This window comes from Ornithorhynchus anatinus, chromosome 17 (genome assembly GCF_004115215.2).
Source record: "Ornithorhynchus anatinus isolate Pmale09 chromosome 17, mOrnAna1.pri.v4, whole genome shotgun sequence".
Lineage (NCBI taxonomy): Eukaryota > Metazoa > Chordata > Mammalia > Monotremata > Ornithorhynchidae > Ornithorhynchus > Ornithorhynchus anatinus.
The window spans coordinates 12,537,419-12,556,619 of NC_041744.1; the positions used below are offsets into that span (position 1 = coordinate 12,537,419).

Here is a 19,201-nt window from a genome sequence, read left to right on the forward strand (position 1 = left end):
AAACAAGATCTAACAATAACAAATTACATTCCAGAAAAAGCCCGGAGGAGCTCACGGGAAGCAGTATGGTCTTGTGGATAGAGCACGGGTCTGGGATGCTGAAGGGCCTGGGCTCTGATCCTGGCTCCACCACTTATCTGCTGTGTGAACTTGGGCAAGTCACTTTAACTTTTCTGTGCCTCAGTTACCTCATCTGGAAAATGAGGATTAAGATAGTGAGCCCCATGTGCAACAGGTACGGTGCCTGGCACATAGTGCTTAAAAAATACCATAAAAATCAAGAAGCCCAAGGTAAGACCCTTTAAGAGAAGTGTTTGCATATGAACTATTGTCTAAAGTCTTTCCGCTGTATTTAACCCTGTTAGTACATTGAATTTCCAGGTATGTCCTCTTATATTGTGAGCCCCATGTGCGACAGGGACTTTGTCCAACCTAATTACCTCCTATCTACACCAGTGCTTAGTACAGTGCTTGGCACATAGTAAGTTCTTAAGTGCTAAAATTACCATTATTCAGAGAGCAGTGTAGTCAAGGTTTAAAGGGTTAATGCCTGTTGGAATATTCAGGGGCAGAATTAGATTCTAAGAATAAAAATGAAATATGGCTATCAAGAATTACATTTTCAGTGAATACATAGGGTGGGAATTTTTCTGAAAACAGGTGTAGTATGTTTCTCCTATCTTACTCCACTCAGTAGCCAAGAAGCCTCATTCTTCATGAAGCCTCATCTTCTAAGTAGTCTCTTTTAAGAGCGGGCCCCAAAAGTGAGAAAATCATGAACGACTCCGGAGGAAGGCTCTGTCACTTGTCTACCGTGTGCCCCCCGGCATTTCACTTCACTGCTCTGTGTCTCAGTTCCCTCATTTGTAAAATGGGGGTTAAGACCGTGAGCCTCAGGTGGGGCACAGACTGCCTCCAACCCAATAAGCTTGTCATCTACCGTGGCCCTCACTACAATGGCGGCACATTATAGTAAGTGCTTAATAAAGCCCATAAAAAAGGGTAGGAGGGGAACCATAACTCAGTCCAATGCATTTGATAGGCTAATTCCTTTAACCTAATTTTTAAACTCTGTTCTCCATCAAGAGCTCTGGTCTATTGCTCTTATATTCAATTATTAATGTGCCGAAGGCTGCCGTGTGAAAGTGGAGCAGAAGGGAGCTGGAGCACTGCAACTAGAATTCAGACCATTTGACTTCCCTTCCTCCCCTAAACCTCCTCCCCCAGTTGATGAAGGCACTATCTAGTGAGCCATTCCTTAGGGAGGCATATTCAGAGGGCCTCCAAAACAGAGGCCTTCTCTCAAAAGAAGATAGGTGATCTCTCTGACAGGTTTAACTTCCTTCGACCTAGAGTTTGGGAACTAGGGTTTGTTCTCGAGCCGAGGATTCTTGCAGAGGAAGACTGTCCTTGTCAAAATCTAGACGCCAATTATACCCCTGTGGTTTTCTCTTGGTGAATTCTTCTAAAGCTTAGCCTTTCAGAAACTGGGGCAGCCGTGTTAAGGAATCCCCATTTACACTGGGTAAGAAAGTAAACAGTAAATGGAGAGTAGTGTAACAAACACTTGCGGTATCGAAAAACAACAGTGAAAAGAATCTGTCTTAATGTGCTAGCCCATTGCAGTTTAACATATTGCTTACAACCCTCACAATAGAGTTTGAGTGACTTCAAGTTACACATTCCAGGAGATTGGCAGTCTGTTACAATCAGAGTCCCAACTCTAAAGCGGGCTAATTTTCAGCAATGGGATGAAGAAAGTTGCGGATTTGTGTTACACACTCTCACCTGACACCGTATCCGATCCTTTACCTGCTGATTGACATCTTGAATGAGCTCTTTGAAGCAAGTCCCAGCTTAATTAAAACGTTTGCTTGGTTAGCAGTGATCTGTGAAAGCCTGTGATAAATATTGAATCGGGTTCACCTGCTGGTTACTGTGAGTGGATAAACAGCTGCTTTGTGCAGTTTAATCATGAGACTGTGGCCGCAGAGCCCCTACTCCTGTTTAAAGAGTTTTTAAAAAAGAATACTTGAAAAGCTATAGTTATGTCACTTCTGATATCTTACCAGAGTGTGCTTGTGTGAGATTTCACACACCAGGCATTCAGCACTCTATCATTCAGATGGCTTAGTAACCAGGGAAAGGTAGATAAAGATAACAATAAGCCCTTTTTCTTATGCCTCAAAGATCATAGTGCCTATCGATGTAGTCAGCTCCTTTCCCTTAAACTCTCTGTGCCTCTGACTTTTTTTTTTTTTGAAAAAGGGGACATTTTGCATTTTTACATGTTCATGAATAGCTAAAGGAGAGCTGTTCTTACTGAAGAGAGCCTGGACTCCTTAGATACTTGGTTTTGAGTTCTAGATTCTCCATTTAGTTCGATAGGCGATTAGCTTTTCTCCGCTTTACTTTCTCCTTTTGTAGGTGGAATTCAACTTGACATTCAGATGTAACACCTAACTCTAAAAATGCTGAATTTGCCATGCCCATAGCTCTGGGCTGCACTGACTAATAAATATCATTGAGCTCCATATCTGCCGAAGAGGCAGGTGGGACATAAGCCTGTCTTGAAAGTAAGCTGCAATATCTCTTCCACTCTGTAGTGAGAGTGTCATTGTCATTTATTTTCAGGTTCATATCCCCCTCTAGACCTTAAGTAAGCTTTGTAGGCAGGGAAAGTGTTGTATTATGTTCTCCAAAATGCTTAGTACAGTCCTCTGCACACAGTAAGTACTCAATAAATATCATGGATTGGTGGTTCATCAGTGGTATTTATTGAGTGCCTACTGCGTGTAAAACACTGTACTCAGCATTTTGGGAAAGTACAATTGAAGAAAGACAAATAATCACTGTCCCTCAGGAGCTTACTATCTAATGGGGCAGACAAAAATGGGAGCAGGAGGAAGATCAACGATATTCCATGAGAAATTACAAGTGTATTGGGATGAAAATAGCTAAGTTATGGTATATATCAGTATATATACACAAATGATATATGTATTTTCATTCATTCATCAATCATTTATTGAGCGCTTACAGTGTGCAGAGCACTGTACTAAGCACTTGGAAAGTACAATTTGGGAACAAATAGAGACAATCCCTACCCAACAACGGGCTCAGTATTTAGAGGTGTGCTGATGGTAGGAAGGAAATCTATAAATGCTAAGGGCAGTGTTGGTTGATATTACGGGGGATTTTTTAAGAGCGGAGCTGATAGGTAACGCTCATGATTTGAGGAACTACAAAAAGAAATCCTTTTGTTATGTGTTGTAGTAGTGTTAAAATGGTAAGGAAATAAAAATTTTTCTAGTTCCGTCGCAACATGCATTTTATTTGGTTCTTTACAATGTGTAAGATTACAGAACCATTATAGTTACAGAGTCAGGTTCCTGCATTCAGAGTTTCAGCTAGCTTATGATGTCCCTAAGCAGCATCTTAAAATATAAAAAACTGAAATGTGGTTCTTAATTCAGTCTTGAAGGATTAGGGAATATAGGCCATATGTATTTAAGCTTATTTGACACCATAGAGGTTGACTGTAGGCTTTTTTTTAAAAAGGTACTTAAGTGCTTACTCTGCCAGGCCCTGTACGAAACACTGGGGTAGACAAGATAATCAGTTTGTACACAGTCCATGTCACACATGGGGCTCACAGTCTCAATCCCCATTTTACAGATCAGGCAACTGAGGCACAGAGAAGTTAAGCAATTTGCCCAAGGTCCCAAAGCAGACAAATAGAGGAACAGGAATTAGAACCCAGGTCCTCTGACTCACAGGCCTGTGCCCTTTCCACTAGGCCATGCTGCTTGTGGACAAGGAATGGATCTACCAATTCTGTTGCATTGCACTCTCCCAAGGGCTTAGTGCACAGTAAGCGCTCACAAAATAAGATTGATCGACACCTACATTTAGAAGCCGGGGTTCTATTCGTGCTATAACTAATTCAAGCCTTGCAAGCTTGAAACAGTATGTTCTGAATAACATCTTTTAGGGAGTTAGCTGGTTCTAGATCATATACTTTATGCTACAGAATATGTTGGAAATACCAGTTGTCTATAATAGGAACTCTTAGGAAATAGACTATTCAAAAATTACAAATAGAAAATATCTACTGGAGCACTGCTTAATTGTCTAAAATATTTTTGAAGGTTTAACTTCAATGTATTCCCTTCAGGGTTTGGTATTGGCAGAATGGAGCTAATTAAGTGTAACTGCAGAATCGAGTAGTATCTTTGACATGATGCAGTACTCATGGGAAGCTGTGTCCATTATCCTTTGAATTGGAGATCTCTTCTTTTGAGCAGAAAGAGATGAGACCCACTTATCAGATAATTGCTCTCCATCGGAAAATGTTTGTTATAGTAAAACCTCACTAGTTCAGGCTGAAGGAGGGGAAAGCCAATCTGAACTGTAAAAAATCTGAGTATCTTTAGGATGCTTTTAATAAGCACTGTGGGTATCCCTGAATGTGGCCAAGTTTGGGATTAATTTTTGATGTTTATACTGGTCTGGTTTCCTCTGTCTTTTTAACTCAGTTTAGGAAAGATGGGGAAGTTGAAGAATTAGGATATTTATCTCCCCTCTCCTCTTCCCTACTGCTGCCTCCTCCTACCCCACTTTCCAGCTGTCCTATCCTATTCCTCTTTGCGTGTTTCATAATATTTGCACCCAATTTAGTGTTTTGTTAACTTCAGTAGAGCTCAAACATTTCCTTCTTTAGATCAATATAGAGTAATAATAATTATGGTATTTGTTAAGCCCTTACTATGTGCCAAGCACTGTTCTAAGCGCTGGGATAGATACAAGGTATTCAGGTTGTCCCATGTGGGCCTCACAGTCTTATTCCCCATTTTACAGATGAGATAACTGAGGCGCAGGGAAGTTAAGTGAATTGTCCAAGGTCACACAGCAGACAAAAGGCAGAGCCAGGATTAGAACCCACATCCTCGGACTCCCAAGCCTCTGCTCTTTCCACTAAGCCGTGCTGCTTATAATTATTATTATTATTATCAATATAGAAAAGCAGTGTGCCTCAGTGGTTAGAACTCGGGCCTGGAAGTCAGAAGGACCTGGGTTCTAATCCTGGCCCCACCCCTTGTCTGCTTTGTGGCCTTGGGCAAGTCATTTCACTTCTCTGTGCCTCAGTTCCCTCATCTGAAAAATGGGAATTGAGACTCGGAGCCATATGTAGGACAGGGACTTTGACCAATCTGATTTGTTTGTATCCGCCCCAGTGGTTAGTACAGTTCGTAGCTCATAGTAAACACTTAAATACCATTATTATTGTTGTTGTTATTATCAAAACCTACTTTTAGGAAGAGAAGAGCAGGCGAGGGAGGAAACAGGTGGTCGAATGGTGACAAATTCAGAACCAGTGAAACCCAAATAAATGGGATTCCATTATGTAAGCAGATGTAAGCAGATTTCCCTAAAAATAGCCTTCTGAGAGAAGCCAAGAACAATGTGTCTACTGGTACTTATGTATATAGCAATATATGTAATCAGTAGTGTATAGGTGTCCATTGGTGTCGTCAAGTGGATGTGGTAGAGAAGACTGTTGCATGATCAAAAATCTGTTCTCTCTCATTCCCGCTACATAGCGGTTTTGAATTTCTACCCCTCTAGACTGTAAACTCTTTATGGGCAGGTAATGTGTCTACCAACTCTATTCTACTCTCCCAATCAATCACTCGTACTTAGTGAATGCTTACTGTGTGCAGGGTGCTGTACTAAGCGCCTGTGAGACTGCAGTACAACAGAGTTGGTAGATGTAGTCCCTGCTTACAATGAGCTTACAGTCTAGAAGGGGAGACATTAATATAAATAATTTACAGATGCGTACAGAAATGCTCTGTGGAGTGAGTATAGTACTCTTAGTTTGTATGTATACACAAATATGTATATAGTATCTGTTATAGTGCACAGTATATTGCTCTGAAACTGTGCTTAATATATGTCATTGATTGAAGGATTATCCCAAGTGTTTTCATATTAATTCTCATAATTTATCATCTTGACTTCCCTGTGAGGTAAGAAGAGGGAGACATTTTATCCTCATATTGATAGGGAACCAGAAGCCGAGAGGTGAAGTGATTTGCCCAAGGACCCCTAGTAGACTGACAGCAGGACTGGACCAGCATCCAGGTCTCCTGACTCCTACACATGCCTCCCCACACATGCCTCCCTCCTTGTGTTGGTGTCTTTGCGCCTTCCAGTCAACTTCTAGCATTGTTAGATTTTTGTGCCTCCTTTTCCTTCCTCCAGCCTTAGCTACAAACCTCTGTATAATCATTTTTAGTAATGAGGAGAGGTCCTGATGATGACCAGTCATATAAGGAGTGATCTTAATTCCTGAGAAGCTTCTTAAAGGAGTCAGACTTGTTGAATAATTGCCAAAAATTAAGTCTGCAGATGGTAGAACTCTTCCAGCGTTTGTGTAGAACATGACTTTAGGAAATATATAGTAGAAGTCAAAAATATTAGTCCCTGCTCTTGAGGTGAGAACCCTACAGGCAAGGGGGAGTCAAAACACACATCATCAACACCCAAAGGTAAAAGAATAAGAACAAAGAAATGATCAAGATGAAAGTAAAGAGGCATTATACCATTGTTTGCCAAGAGTGACTGAGGGCATGAAACAGTCGGGGAAAGTGGGAATAATTGGGGGCTACCTTTTAGAAGAAGTGAATTTTTATAGGTGGGCTTTGAAGGTGGTAGAGATGCATGCCTTTGGTGGATTTGAGAGGGGAGAGTGTTCCACACTGTGGGAAAGATGTGAGCAAAGACCTAGAGATGGAAGAGCTAAGAGGTAGACTGTGAGCTCATAGTGGGCAGGGAACTTGTCTACCAACTCTGGTACTGTACTCTCCCAAGCGCTTAGAAGAGCGTTCTGCACACAGGAAACGCTCAGTAAATCTGACTGATTGGGAGGGAGGCAAAATTAGAAGGTGAGGGTGGTAGGAGTGAAGAGTTTGAACTGTGGTGAAGAGGGAGAAGAGAATAGATAGACAAGAAGGAGACACCATATAGAGAGCCTTAAATCACACATCTTGGATGCAAAATGGATAGCCACTGGTGGTACATGAGGAAGGGAGTGATGCGTTCAGGGTATTATTTTTAGAAGATGATGCAAGCAGCTCTATGAAGGATAGGTTGAAGAGGGGAGAGGCTTGAGGCAATCAGTCAGTCGTATTTATTGAGCACTTACTATGTGCAGCGAAGACCAAGACACATTTTGGACATAGGGAAATAAGTAAGGAGTGATGATGGAAGAAGTATTAGTGCCCAAGCTGGCAATGGCAGTCCGACATAAGGCCCCTACTATATTGGGAATATAACCACTGGATTGTGGGAGAAGCAGTGTGGCCTAGTGGGTAGAACCTGGGCCTGAGAGTCAGAAGGACCCAAGTTCTAATCCTGACCCTGCCACTTGTCTGATTTGTGGCTTCAGGCAAGTCACTTCATTTCTCTGTGTCTCAGTTACCTCAACTGTTAAATGGGGATTGAGACTGGTGAGCCCCTTGTGGGTCAGGGACTGTTTCCAAGTGGATTAATTTGTATCTGCCTCAGCCCTTAGAACAGTGTTTGAAACATAGTAAGCACTTACCAAATACTATTATTATTATCATTATGAGAGAAGGGAGCATATAAATAGAACAGTTACTGTGGTGGACAGAATTCTTTGAGAATCAATCCAGCCTTTTAAGAATTCCCTCTGTAGCCACCTGCCAAACACCTAAAGTAACATTACCGTTTCATGAGTGCAAAAGTGTCTGAGTACATCACTTCTTTTTTTTTTTAATGTTTGAATTGAAAAGCAGAAGATTTATCATTTCAGTTCAGCCTTAGGGTAGCCTGAGAACTGGAATTGCGATTTTCTATAATTTTAGTAGTGAAAGTGGGCAGATTTTTCCATGCCTTGGGGAAACCCTGCTGCAATGGATTACTCTTGTGTTTAGAAGCAGTATTTACACTTAGCCCTTAATGAAATATCGAGGCCTAGCCATGAAGGCTTAATTTTACTGCATCGCCGAGAAGAGAAAGAGCCCAATTAAGTGCAACTTTTGAGTCTGGATTTAGAAGTCTGTCGTCGGAAAACGTAAACTGATTCTGTAGCTTATGGGCACATTAATTCTTTTAGTATGTTAATTAGTGTGATCATTTCAAAGACCCAAAAAGAATCGAGACAGAAATATCATGATATAATTTGCATTCCAGTTTTCCGTGCACCCATAAGCTGAGTCGGATATTGCCACATATGTAACGTATACCACATGTCAGCTGTTTCCTGCCTCACTGCTGACAAGAGCCCCATTCATAACTCTTCTTTTTATCCTTTCAGTGAATAAGTAATTATTCAATATAGAAGGCAGGATATTTGGAACCGGCTATTTAATGTGGCAGCATACCGTAATGAAATCTGCTGGTCCTGGCAACCTGAGAGGGGAATGTAACAATTCCAGTATGGCTGTAACTTTATCTGCTTTGACGGGCTGTTTATTTGGCACATCAGTGCACCTTTTATCCTAGTGAGTGACAGCTCCAGAAGGGTCACATTTACATCCCTTCTATCGCGTATTGTAATATTTAATGGTGGACAAGGTTGAGTGGGACTGGGGGTAATTTGAACTTGCTTTTCCACAGAGTAGAGGCCGAGACAGCTCGATTCCCCCAGCATTGTGGTGTAAGACATGCCACAGCTTCGCATTTGTTTATGAAGTATAATCTTACTGATTACGATTTGAAAAAAAAAGTCTCCGAGCCGTCAAGTACGGTATATTTCTCTGTGTGCCATTAAACAAAAACCTTCCACTACAACCTTTTTCCGCCTCGTATACAGTTTAGCTTTTTCGCTCCAGTGGCCGCTTCTACAAACAGTTGAGTTTTTCACAGGCTGTGTTTATTGTTTCAACTTTACATCTCCTTCATGGAATATTTATTCTTGAACCTTCTTTTTAGCTCCTTTCAGCAAGCTGGGACAGAAGAGGATGCTCTCCTTATTAAGGGCCAGTGGGGAAAATTCAATTGTGCCCTCTATTAGGAAAGTTTTTCAGGATTCAGTTTCTATTAACTAGAGGCCATCGTTAGGGAAGAAGTAGGGGCATAAACTGGAGTGTTCATTATTTTACTTTCTGAGGAACATAATTGGAATTTCAATGAAATTGAACTTAAAAGTGAAACATGAAGCTTCAGTGTTTTCATCATTAGCAAAGCATTTTCATGGCTGGCAATTCAGTTTCTCATGGAAATGACAATTAAGCAATTGGCTTCATTAAATATTGACATTTCCTTGCACTGAACTTCTTTTTCTAATAATGGACCATACTAAAATTGTCAGATTTTTGTAGTGTCATTGAGAATTTTAATACCAGCTGCTACCCAAATATTTTTTATGAATTTTTAAAGAAAGCATTTTTAGATTTGGTTTACCTGATGCCATGATAAAACCTGCTTCACTGTTTCCCACAGTGAACAGGAAATAGAAAAGGCTACATGTTAACATTTAATTTAAATGGATGCTAGAACGGTATCTTATTTTTAAATGTAAAACCAATTATGAGTCATATGAGGACTCATGCCTTTCATTTTCATCAAAACTAAGAAGTTGGTACCCCACCCCAGAAAAAGTCCTAAAATGTGCAGTTCTTATTGGGACAGATGATTCAGCATATTCAAAGACCCGGGAAATCTGGAAGATCCGTTTTTAAACTTTTTTATTTGATGTGTGGGGAGAGTGTGCACGAGGGGAAGCAGTCTTAAGCCTCATCAAGTTCATGATCATCAACTTAATTTCAACATAGAGGCTTGAGACACTGTGATATATTCGAAATAGCGTTTAATTGTGAAATTGGAACTGTCAAGTAATGAAATGCTTGGAGAAATCGTAGGAAAATAGCGGCTATTTTTGCTGTACGTGACTCAGCCTTTCTTGTCTTTTTGTTACAGACTTCTGGCCCTTGTACTAGATGTGCCTGTTCAATTAAAAAAGAAAAGAGCAAGGATGGTCCTGGTACACCGAAGAAAGAACATGGAGGAAAATCCAGGATACCCAAAATATTTTTTGGAACTCGCACACACAAACAGATAGCTCAGATTACTAGGGAGCTACGGAGAACTGCGTACTCCGGGGTCCGGATGACCATTCTTTCTAGCCGGGATCATACTTGTATACATCCTGAAGTAGTCGGTAATTTCCACAGAAATGAAAAGTGTATGGAGTTGATGGATGGGAAAAATGTGAGTAAATTTCACTTAAGGAACAAAAAGCATTTGTTTTAACTTTGCATATGCGTGTAGGTGGGAATGTGTGTATGTGCACTAAAGTACCTGAGTAGCATCTTAATTCCCTGTGGCCAGCGTAGTTGGAAAACCAGGAATGGCATGTTTTTCAGTGATTCATTAATTTTCATAAACTCTTTATTCTCAGCATTCTCTTTTCAAATTTTGCTATCCAAGACTAAAACCAACTCCGTGATACTTTTTTTAGCTTATAGTGGTAATAAAGCTTTTCCTTAAATGCTAGTTCCTCTTTATAAGAAAATACTAAATGTATTCATACTTTGGTGAATGGAATTATTTAAATGAAATTAAAGTACATGCTACTGTTTTTAAAATTTTTAAATCTAAATTAAGGACATCAAGTCACTATTTGTAAAGTATTTTTGCCTATTTTAATTGACCAGGAAATTTTGCGACAATTTCATTTAAAGTAAACTATTAGTTCTATGAGAATTTTTGAGGCAAATAGGGTAGATGAGTGCTGCAAAAAAGATTATTGAGCTCTTTCCTATCAACTAATATATTATTTCACCAGATCGTCTAATAATATCAAGGAACCTGCAAATGGTGCAATTACTAGTTAGATAAAGACCTTTCAGAAAAGGAATTACACCTTGAAACAGTTGGTGTAGGCTCAGAAGTTGATAGGGGGGTCATCCAAACTTTCATTTAAGCATTGCACTTACAAATGAAGGCAAAGCAGGTTTGGTAGCTCACAAGAGCCATAGTCAAGACCCCAAAAGTCCAATATCCTTCCTCTGTCAATCTCTTACTGTGGGAATTGGGACAAATTGCTCTACCACTCTATCTCCATTTCTGTGTTTATTAGAAGGATAGAACAAAATGGACCTACTTTAATAGATATATTTAGAAGACTCTTTGGTGATTATAAAGCACTTTGAAAAAATTTGGTACTTTACTCTGTTAATCCTTTGGAGGGATCTAAATACTTGAGAAATTTCAATGCCTTGGTTAAAGACGCAGAGCAAAATATGTAAAAGAAAAGGGAATAGAAGTTGGAATTCCAAGTCCAGAATGATTCTCCAATGAAGCTACAGTAATTTTTACAAACTATTTCTATAAATTCAAAGTTATTTTTATTTTTATTAACAATATATTCCCCTTTAGGCAAAAGAAAGAACTCACATGAGTACAATAGATTTTAAAAATCAGTATCAAAAAGTAGAGGAAGAGGTCTCCCTCTGGCAGAGGTTTGCAAGCTTCCCACAATTCTAAATAGAAGTTTGCTTCATTACCCAAAACTTTGAAAATTTGCTTTGTGGAATCTATACATGTAGGTGTAATGCAGATCTGTTCTTTGTGTTTTATTAATGCTAAACATATTGTATAATTTGCCTACTCCTCTGTCCCATCGGTTGAGTTATGATCTACCCTTCGGTAGGTCATAAACTTGTTTTTAAAACGTTAGTATTCCTATTTTCCCTAATCGTATAACAACCCAGCCAACTTAGTTTTTATTTAATTTTTAGTCATTTTTAATCTTTGATAATGAATAACAAAATCATCATTTTCTCCTAAGATATGGACTCTTTAGTCTCAAAGTTAATGTTTACTAAATGTTTGCTTTTGTGAAGCAGCATGGCCTAATGGATAAAGCCTGAGCCTGGGAGTCAGAAGGACCTGAGTTCTAATTCTGGCTCCGCTGCTTTTCTGCTGTGTGACCTTGGGCAGTTCTCTTCCCTTCTTTGTGCCTCAGTTACCTCCTCTGTAAAATGGGGACTAAGACTGTGCCCCATATGGGGCAGGGATCGTGCCTAACCCGATTAGCTCGTATCTACCCCAGCGCTTAGAACAGTTCTTCACACATAGTAAGCACTTACCAAATAATATCATTATTTTTAATATTAATAGTAAGAACTGTGATTAAGTGATAACATAAACTGTATGAAGGTTGCCTTCTTGCAGTCATGGCTCATCAGTAAATATTGAGTGAGTTACACATGAGTCAGTGGAATATATGCTTTTAATTGCCAAGTTGTTTCCATTGGTGCCATGAATGTAAGCGAGCATTTGCTTTTCTTGTTCTCAAGCCCTTGGGGTAACTTGGTATTGTAATGACGGCCAATTACAATGTCACTGGAGGTGTCTGCATTTACTAAAGCAACACTACCAAAGTGAGATGATAAATAGATACCTGACAGTTTGAGTGAAAAGAGCCTAAAGCGTGATAACACTTCAATTGACAGTCTCCCTTTAGGGTTGTGTTACACTGGTAAAATGGCTGAGCCTTTTCGGGTTTTCCTATCAGTCTGTGCATGAGTGTCATTTAAATGCCCTGCAAGTGGTAAACTTTCTGATTTTTGGCTCCGATCACAAAGGGACATGTGTTTTGTTGGCTGTTTCCTTTGCTCAAGTACTCTTCATCCTGGAAAGAGAAGGTAATTGACCTTTAAAATTAGTTTGAGTTTTGTTTAAGGAAACTTACACTATTTCAAATGGAATCCAGATATAGAAACAGAATTTACTGTTTTCTATACAAGCGCATTCACACATTTACAGTGAACATATCAGTGGCATGTGGTGGATTTGAAAGATATGTAAGAAGAAAATTGTCCTATGATCTAAAAAAAAAAAATACAATTTTTTAGTATAATGTGGAACTTGAGTTTGTGAACAACCTCTAACTGTGAGAAAATTACTTTCTAGTAACCACTAAATGGGAATTCATGGGTGAGAGGTAGAGAAGCAGCGTGGCCTCAGTGGAAAGAGCACGGGCCTTGGGAGTCATAGGTCTATGGGTTCAAATCCTGGCTGCGGCCTCTTGTCAGCTGTGTGACTCTGGGCAAGTCACTTATCTTCTCTGTGCCTCAGTTACCTCATCTGTAAAAATGGGGATTTAGGACTGTGAGGCCTCACTGGGACAACCTGATTATCCTGTATCTACCCCAGCGCTTAGAAACAGTGCTTTGCACATAGTAAGCGCCTTAACAAATGCCAACATTATTATTATTAAATGGTTCAAAGATATCATCATGACGGGGAGGCTTGATGAAAATTCTATAATATAATTTAAGGGCACCTCCAGCAGTATGCTTTGCCCTTTTGCACTCGTTTTGCAATTTCACTGTAAAAATCCTATAAGATGGCAAAAATGCAGAGGCCGGGCATTTTAGCAACGTACGCTTTGACCGATGCCATGCAAGCGAACCTGGTTTCTGCTACACTGAATCTACTCCACGCCCACTTGTGGATATCATAATAATGATGGAATCTGTTAAGCGCCTTACTATGTGTCAAGCACTGTTCTATATCATGCCATACCCAAAGCAGTGGGAATGAACATTCACCAGCTTCTCCCCACTGTCATACCCAAATTGGGAAATAAAGAAGGGCAATAGAGTTGAACTGTCTACGCCGGGGATTTTCCCAACTTTCCTGTGGCATTCTTTAGTAGAGAATTAAACGGTCATTACTGTTGCTGTTTGAACTAATGGTAATGGCTATGTCTGCTGACCCTCTAGATTCACTCCCGATTGGTCTTCCTGCTGCCTCTTCCCGATTCTCAACACCGCCCACTAGAACACCAGGCCATCTCTGCCTTAATCATCAACCCCTTCACTCCTTGGCCCTGTATTACTTCACAATTTCCTCCTCAGGCCCTTAGCTATTTTAGCACATCATGACTTGAGGTCTGTTTTTAAGACTTTCCTTCTAGCCTCATATGCCTTAATATTGTTCAGCTATGTTAGAATCTCTTCCACCAGGTACAGAGTATTCAAGGACAGCTGTTTTTGGTAACAGCTGGTAGAATTAGTAGTTATACTATTTATCGTGCAACCTGCCTGGGTATGGTACACGTATACTATGAGCTTGGGAAACTACAAAAGGCAGAAAGAGATCTGTTCTCTGCCATCTAGGAGCTTGGATTCAGATGAATATATGGTGCTGATTTAATGATCCTGTCCTATACTTTTTCCCGGAAGTGACTGGCCCAAGGTCACAAAGTAAACAAGTAGTAGACAAGTTAGGATTAGGACCCAGGTCCTCTGACTGCCAGACCCATGTTCTTTCCACAAGGCTGAACTATTTCCCTCGAGGATGGAGATTGGAACTCTAGCAGCCAGGGCAAAAGAGCAATAAACTGGGGCCCAGCAGCAGCAAGAGAAAGTAACAGGAATAACAGCTCGGCTTGCTGCTGGCTTGCCCTGAGTTTCTAGTCTCAGCTGCCACTGGTGGTGGCTTCATTCTGCTGTAGTTGGTAAGAGAGTTAGGAGAGGGCGGTTCCCAGACTTGCTTTGTGATTTGTGGGCAGAATGACACAACCACAATTTCTCTAATCACCCATCTGTGCCTTCTCCCAGACCCTTAAAAATATTCACATTCATTTCACACTTTTATCCCCACAAATACATTACGTTATTCCCGCCCACACATGTATACGTTAACCAAATACATATGCTCATGTCTACAAAATTTTCTTCCCGCAAACATATATAGGATATTCATGTAGAATGCATAAGTCCATGCTTCTGCACCAAGTCAGAGCCGCACAATTAAAACTGAAGGGCACATACAGAGAAACTCACATGGCCATAAAGGCAAGATGCCAAATATATACCCTCATACGAAGATAAGACGGACCAAGGAAGAGTTCAGGGAGGTCGAGTCCCAGAGAATGAGAAAATATAGGAGAAAATTAAAGGGAGAGAGTAGAGAAGCAGTGTGGTCAGGTGAAAAAGAGCCATGTCCTGGGGTCAGAGGACCTGAGTTTTAATCCCAGCTCTCCACTTGTCTGCTATCTGGCCTTGAGGAACAGAGAAGTTAAGTGACTTCCCCAGTTTCCTCATCTGTAAAAGGGGGGATTTAGAAACTGTGACCCCAATGTGGACAACCTGATTCCCTTTACCTCAATGCTTAGAACAGTGCTTGGCATATAGTAAGCGCTTAAACAAATACCATTGTTATTATTATTTCTAACTCCCAGGGCCCCATGCTGCTGTCTCTCTGTCCAAACCAAAGACTGAGGTATTTCTGGTAGTACAGTATTGAGAGGCAGGGCAACCCCAAATGAGAACATGTACAGCTCATTGGAAGGAAAAAGTCACACTGAAGTACTCACTCCTAAATGCAGTTTCTTCAATAGTGGTAGCACATCGAGGCCAAACAGGGCTCACTTTGTCAGAAGAAGGTTCCTTAATTCCCTAATTGTGTGCCTATTGGAAAACACGTGTTATGGCAGGGACATTAAGTGTAACATATTGTCAGTTGATCTGTGTAGAAGGGCTGGCGGAGATTACTAGGATGATTGATGTTAGTGAAGGCAGATGGGGTTAATTTGAGACCATTCATGTTTTAAATGGTGAGTTTTCAGTAATTCTGATGAGCCAATCCTAGGATGACTAACTTCATTTCTTTGGCTGCTCAAATAATTTTTCTAAAACATCATTCTACTCCAGTCTCCCTGTTTCCTCAAAAACCTCCAATAATTGCATCAAACAGGAAAACCCTAACCAGTTGCTTAAGGTACACAGAGAGCTTCTCTCCTTTGTCCTACTCACTCTATTCTTTATTCCACAGTTCTCCCCATCTCCCAAGCCTTTCTGAAATCTCCCCCAGGAGGCCTTTCCTAAATTAATTCTCTCCCCAGTTAATCTGCCTAGCACCCACATTTTGCATCCCCCAACTGCCATTTCAAAACTTCAGCCTCCTGTTAGCATATATTTAAATGTCTTTATACCCCGTAACCCCCATCCCTCCCTCATCATATCAGACAATTACTCTGCCCCACTTGGAAGCCTTATTGAAGGCACATCTCTTCCAAGAAGCCTTCCCTAACTAAGCTCTCCTCTCCTCTTCTCCCATTCCCTTCTACGTTGCCCTGACTTGCTCCCTTCATTCATCCTCTCTCCCAGCCCCACAGCACTTATGTACATATCTATAATTTATTTATTTATCTGTGTATATTAATGTCTGTCTCCCCTTCTAGATTGTGAGCTCATTGTGGGCAGGGAATGTGTCTGTTATATTGTACTGTCCCAAGTGCTTAGTATAGAGCTTTGCACACAGTAAGCACTCAGTAAATACAATCGAACAGATAAATTGAATGAATTAATTTTGTATCTTAATGGTGGTGTTCATTAAGCATTTACTTAAGTACTCCTTGGCACATAGTACTCACAACCTCCTGTAGCATTTATTTAAATGTCTTTATACCCTGTTCCCCCCATCCCTATACCCTGGAGCACAGCTTGTTCTAATTTGCCAAGCCCTTCAGAAATCACATCTCGAGGAGGCTATCAATTAATCAGTGGTATGTATTGAGTGCTTACTGTGTGCCGAGCCTTGTACTTAGTGTTTGGGAGAGTATATTATAAAAGAGAGCATATAGACAGTCCCTGCTTAGAGACTAGGTGGGGAGACAGACATTAAAATCAATTCCAGATGGATATGCATGGTAAGTATTGAAGGGCTGGGCACTGAAGGGGAACAAGTGCTTAGGCAAGGAAGGGGGTGGGCTAATCAATCAATTGTATTTATCGAGCACTTACTATGTGTGACTGTGGGCAAGTCACTTAACTTCTCTGTGCCTCAGTTACCTCATCTGTAAAATGGGGATTAAGACTGTGAGCCCCACGTGGGACAACCTGATTCCCCTGTGTCTACCCCAGCGCTTAGAACAGTGTTCTGCACATAGTAAGCGCTTAACAAATACCAACATTATTATTATTATTATTATGTGCAGAACACGGTACTAAGTGCTTGGGAGAGTACAGTCTTATCCAACCCAATTTACTTGTGTCCACCCCAGCGCTTAGTACAGCGGCTGGTACATAGTAAGCGCTTAACAAATACCAGTGTTGTTTTTATTACAACAGAATTAGCCGACACATTCCCTGCCCATAACAAGCTTACAGTCTAGAGGCTTAGTGGGGGGAGTCCTCTTGGAAGAGATTTGATTTTAGTAAGACTTTGGAGATGTGGAGTAATCACCACCTCCAATCGCACTGATGATTTTATCTTGTAAGCACCTTGTGAGTAAGGATCATGTCTATTAACTATTGTACTTTTTCAAGTGCTTAGGACAGTGCTGTGCACACGGTAAATATTCAAATACCAGTGATTGATTCCATACCGTATTACTTAAGCACTAATGTGCATTTACTTCCCTTTTCCTTTAGTGTTTGTCTCCCCTGGTAGATTTCAAACTCCTTGAGAACTGGAATTAGGCATTCCATTTTTGTTGGCCTCACCTAAGTGCTTAGTACAGTGCTCTCCACTTAGATGATGAATAAATACTTTCATCATCATCTTCATCAGTGGTATTATTGAGGACTTACTATGTGCAGAGCACTGTGCAGAGCACTTAGGAGAATGCGACAAAAGAGTTAGGAGACACGTTCCGTACTCGGAGCAGAAAGTCGCTCTTGAGCACTACTGTGAATAGTGCTCTCCACCAAATGTTTAGAAGAGTATAATTAAAGCAAAAGACATGGTCCCTGCCCTCAAGGAATTCACAGTAAGCAGGTTTTCTAGGGCAGAGTGGAAAATATAAGTCTGGTTTATCCGGAGACTAGGACACTTAAGATGAAGGCTTTACAGTTTGTTAGGATTTGGAAATAAACGTAGGCTTTGAAGACGGGAGAGCAGTGGGGATGGAATGATTCTTGATAGAAACGACCCTTGCCGTAGTCTAAAGGGTGGCTGATGGGCAACAGGCTGAAGCGTGGACGATGTTAGGATCTTGTTAAAGTTATCCGAGGCATGTGGTAGTAATCAAAAAATGATGTAGTAGAAATAAGAACTATGAGGAATAAGAAAATCGTTTGGTGATTCTAGGAGTTGATAAAGAAAACAAGCACTAAATTTCTCTTATTCTAATATTGGTTCATGTTTCAGTCATTCATATTTACTTTTAGGGCAGATCCTGTCATTACTACCACGGGGTGCATAAGATTTGTGAACAGCATGCTCTACAGACTGTCCGAGGAATGTGCAGAGCTTGGGATATAGAAGAACTCGTGAGCCTGGGGAAAAAATTGCGTTCCTGCCCTTATTATGCAGCTCGAGAACTTATGCTAGATGCCGACATTGTGTTTTGCCCATACAACTATCTCCTAGATTCACAAATAAGAGAAACTGTAAGTATGTATGTAAGGATTGCTGAAACCATTGTTTTAACTGTAATTTGAGGGAGTAAAAACCTTTTAACTATTTTTCATTATAGCATTTGCGTCTCTTTCTTTTATAAAGAAATGAGAATATTGAATTTCAGTGGTAAAAATGATCATTTTTAATATTAAGGTAAAAAATAAATTGTGGAGCTAGGGTCTGAAAAAGAGGAAAAAACTCTCCTTCCTAGTAATATTATTCCACCAGTGTAATCTGAAATAAAAATGACCATTTTGATGACATTTTTAAGTTTGCATTCTGTGAGAAACCTTTTATTCAGCTTTATTTTTAGAATTCTCTTTTAAGGCAAATCAAGTATAAATGAAGGAAAGCATTTCCCAAGAGACTATTGAATATTGTTTGTGGGAAGGAATATATCCGGAAAACTTCGCACATGCTTTCATTCATTCCTAACATTTATTGAATGCTTAGTTTGTGCATAGAAACTTGGGAGTATACTTGGGAGAGGGAGAACAGGTATTGAATCCCCATTTTAAAGATGAGGAAACTGAGGCACAGAGAAGTGTACGTGACTTGCCCGAGATAATATGGCATGCAGGAGGCAGAGCTCGGGTTAGAACCCAGATCCTTCTGACTCCCAGGCCTGTACTCTACACTAGGCCACATGGCTTCTCCAGGTATTAGGAAGTCACGTCAGCTAATTGGTTCCCCGAGAGCTCCTCGCTGACTGATGGACTTTTTGGGGGCAGGCCTAGCCCAAACCATCACCAAGGAAGAGTCTGGGGCCTGAACCTGCCTGGCACGGTGTAGGGGTGAGAGTCAGGATTGT

General features: G+C 40.5%; 1 protein-coding gene across 2 annotated transcripts in view; it reads left to right on the top strand.

Moving 5' to 3' along the window:
• BRIP1 (BRCA1 interacting protein C-terminal helicase 1) overlaps positions 1-19,201 on the top strand; it is a 113,467-nt gene that overhangs the window by 20,612 nt on the left and 73,654 nt on the right. For both annotated transcript variants that reach the window (XR_003765703.1, XM_029082166.2), the window contains exons 7-8: positions 9,949-10,239; positions 18,159-18,380. Coding sequence is in view for 1 of the 2 variants with exons in the window: in XM_029082166.2 (XP_028937999.1) it covers positions 9,949-10,239; positions 18,159-18,380 (513 nt within the window). In the remaining variant the exon portion in view is untranslated. The remainder of the gene's footprint in view (positions 1-9,948; positions 10,240-18,158; positions 18,381-19,201) is intronic.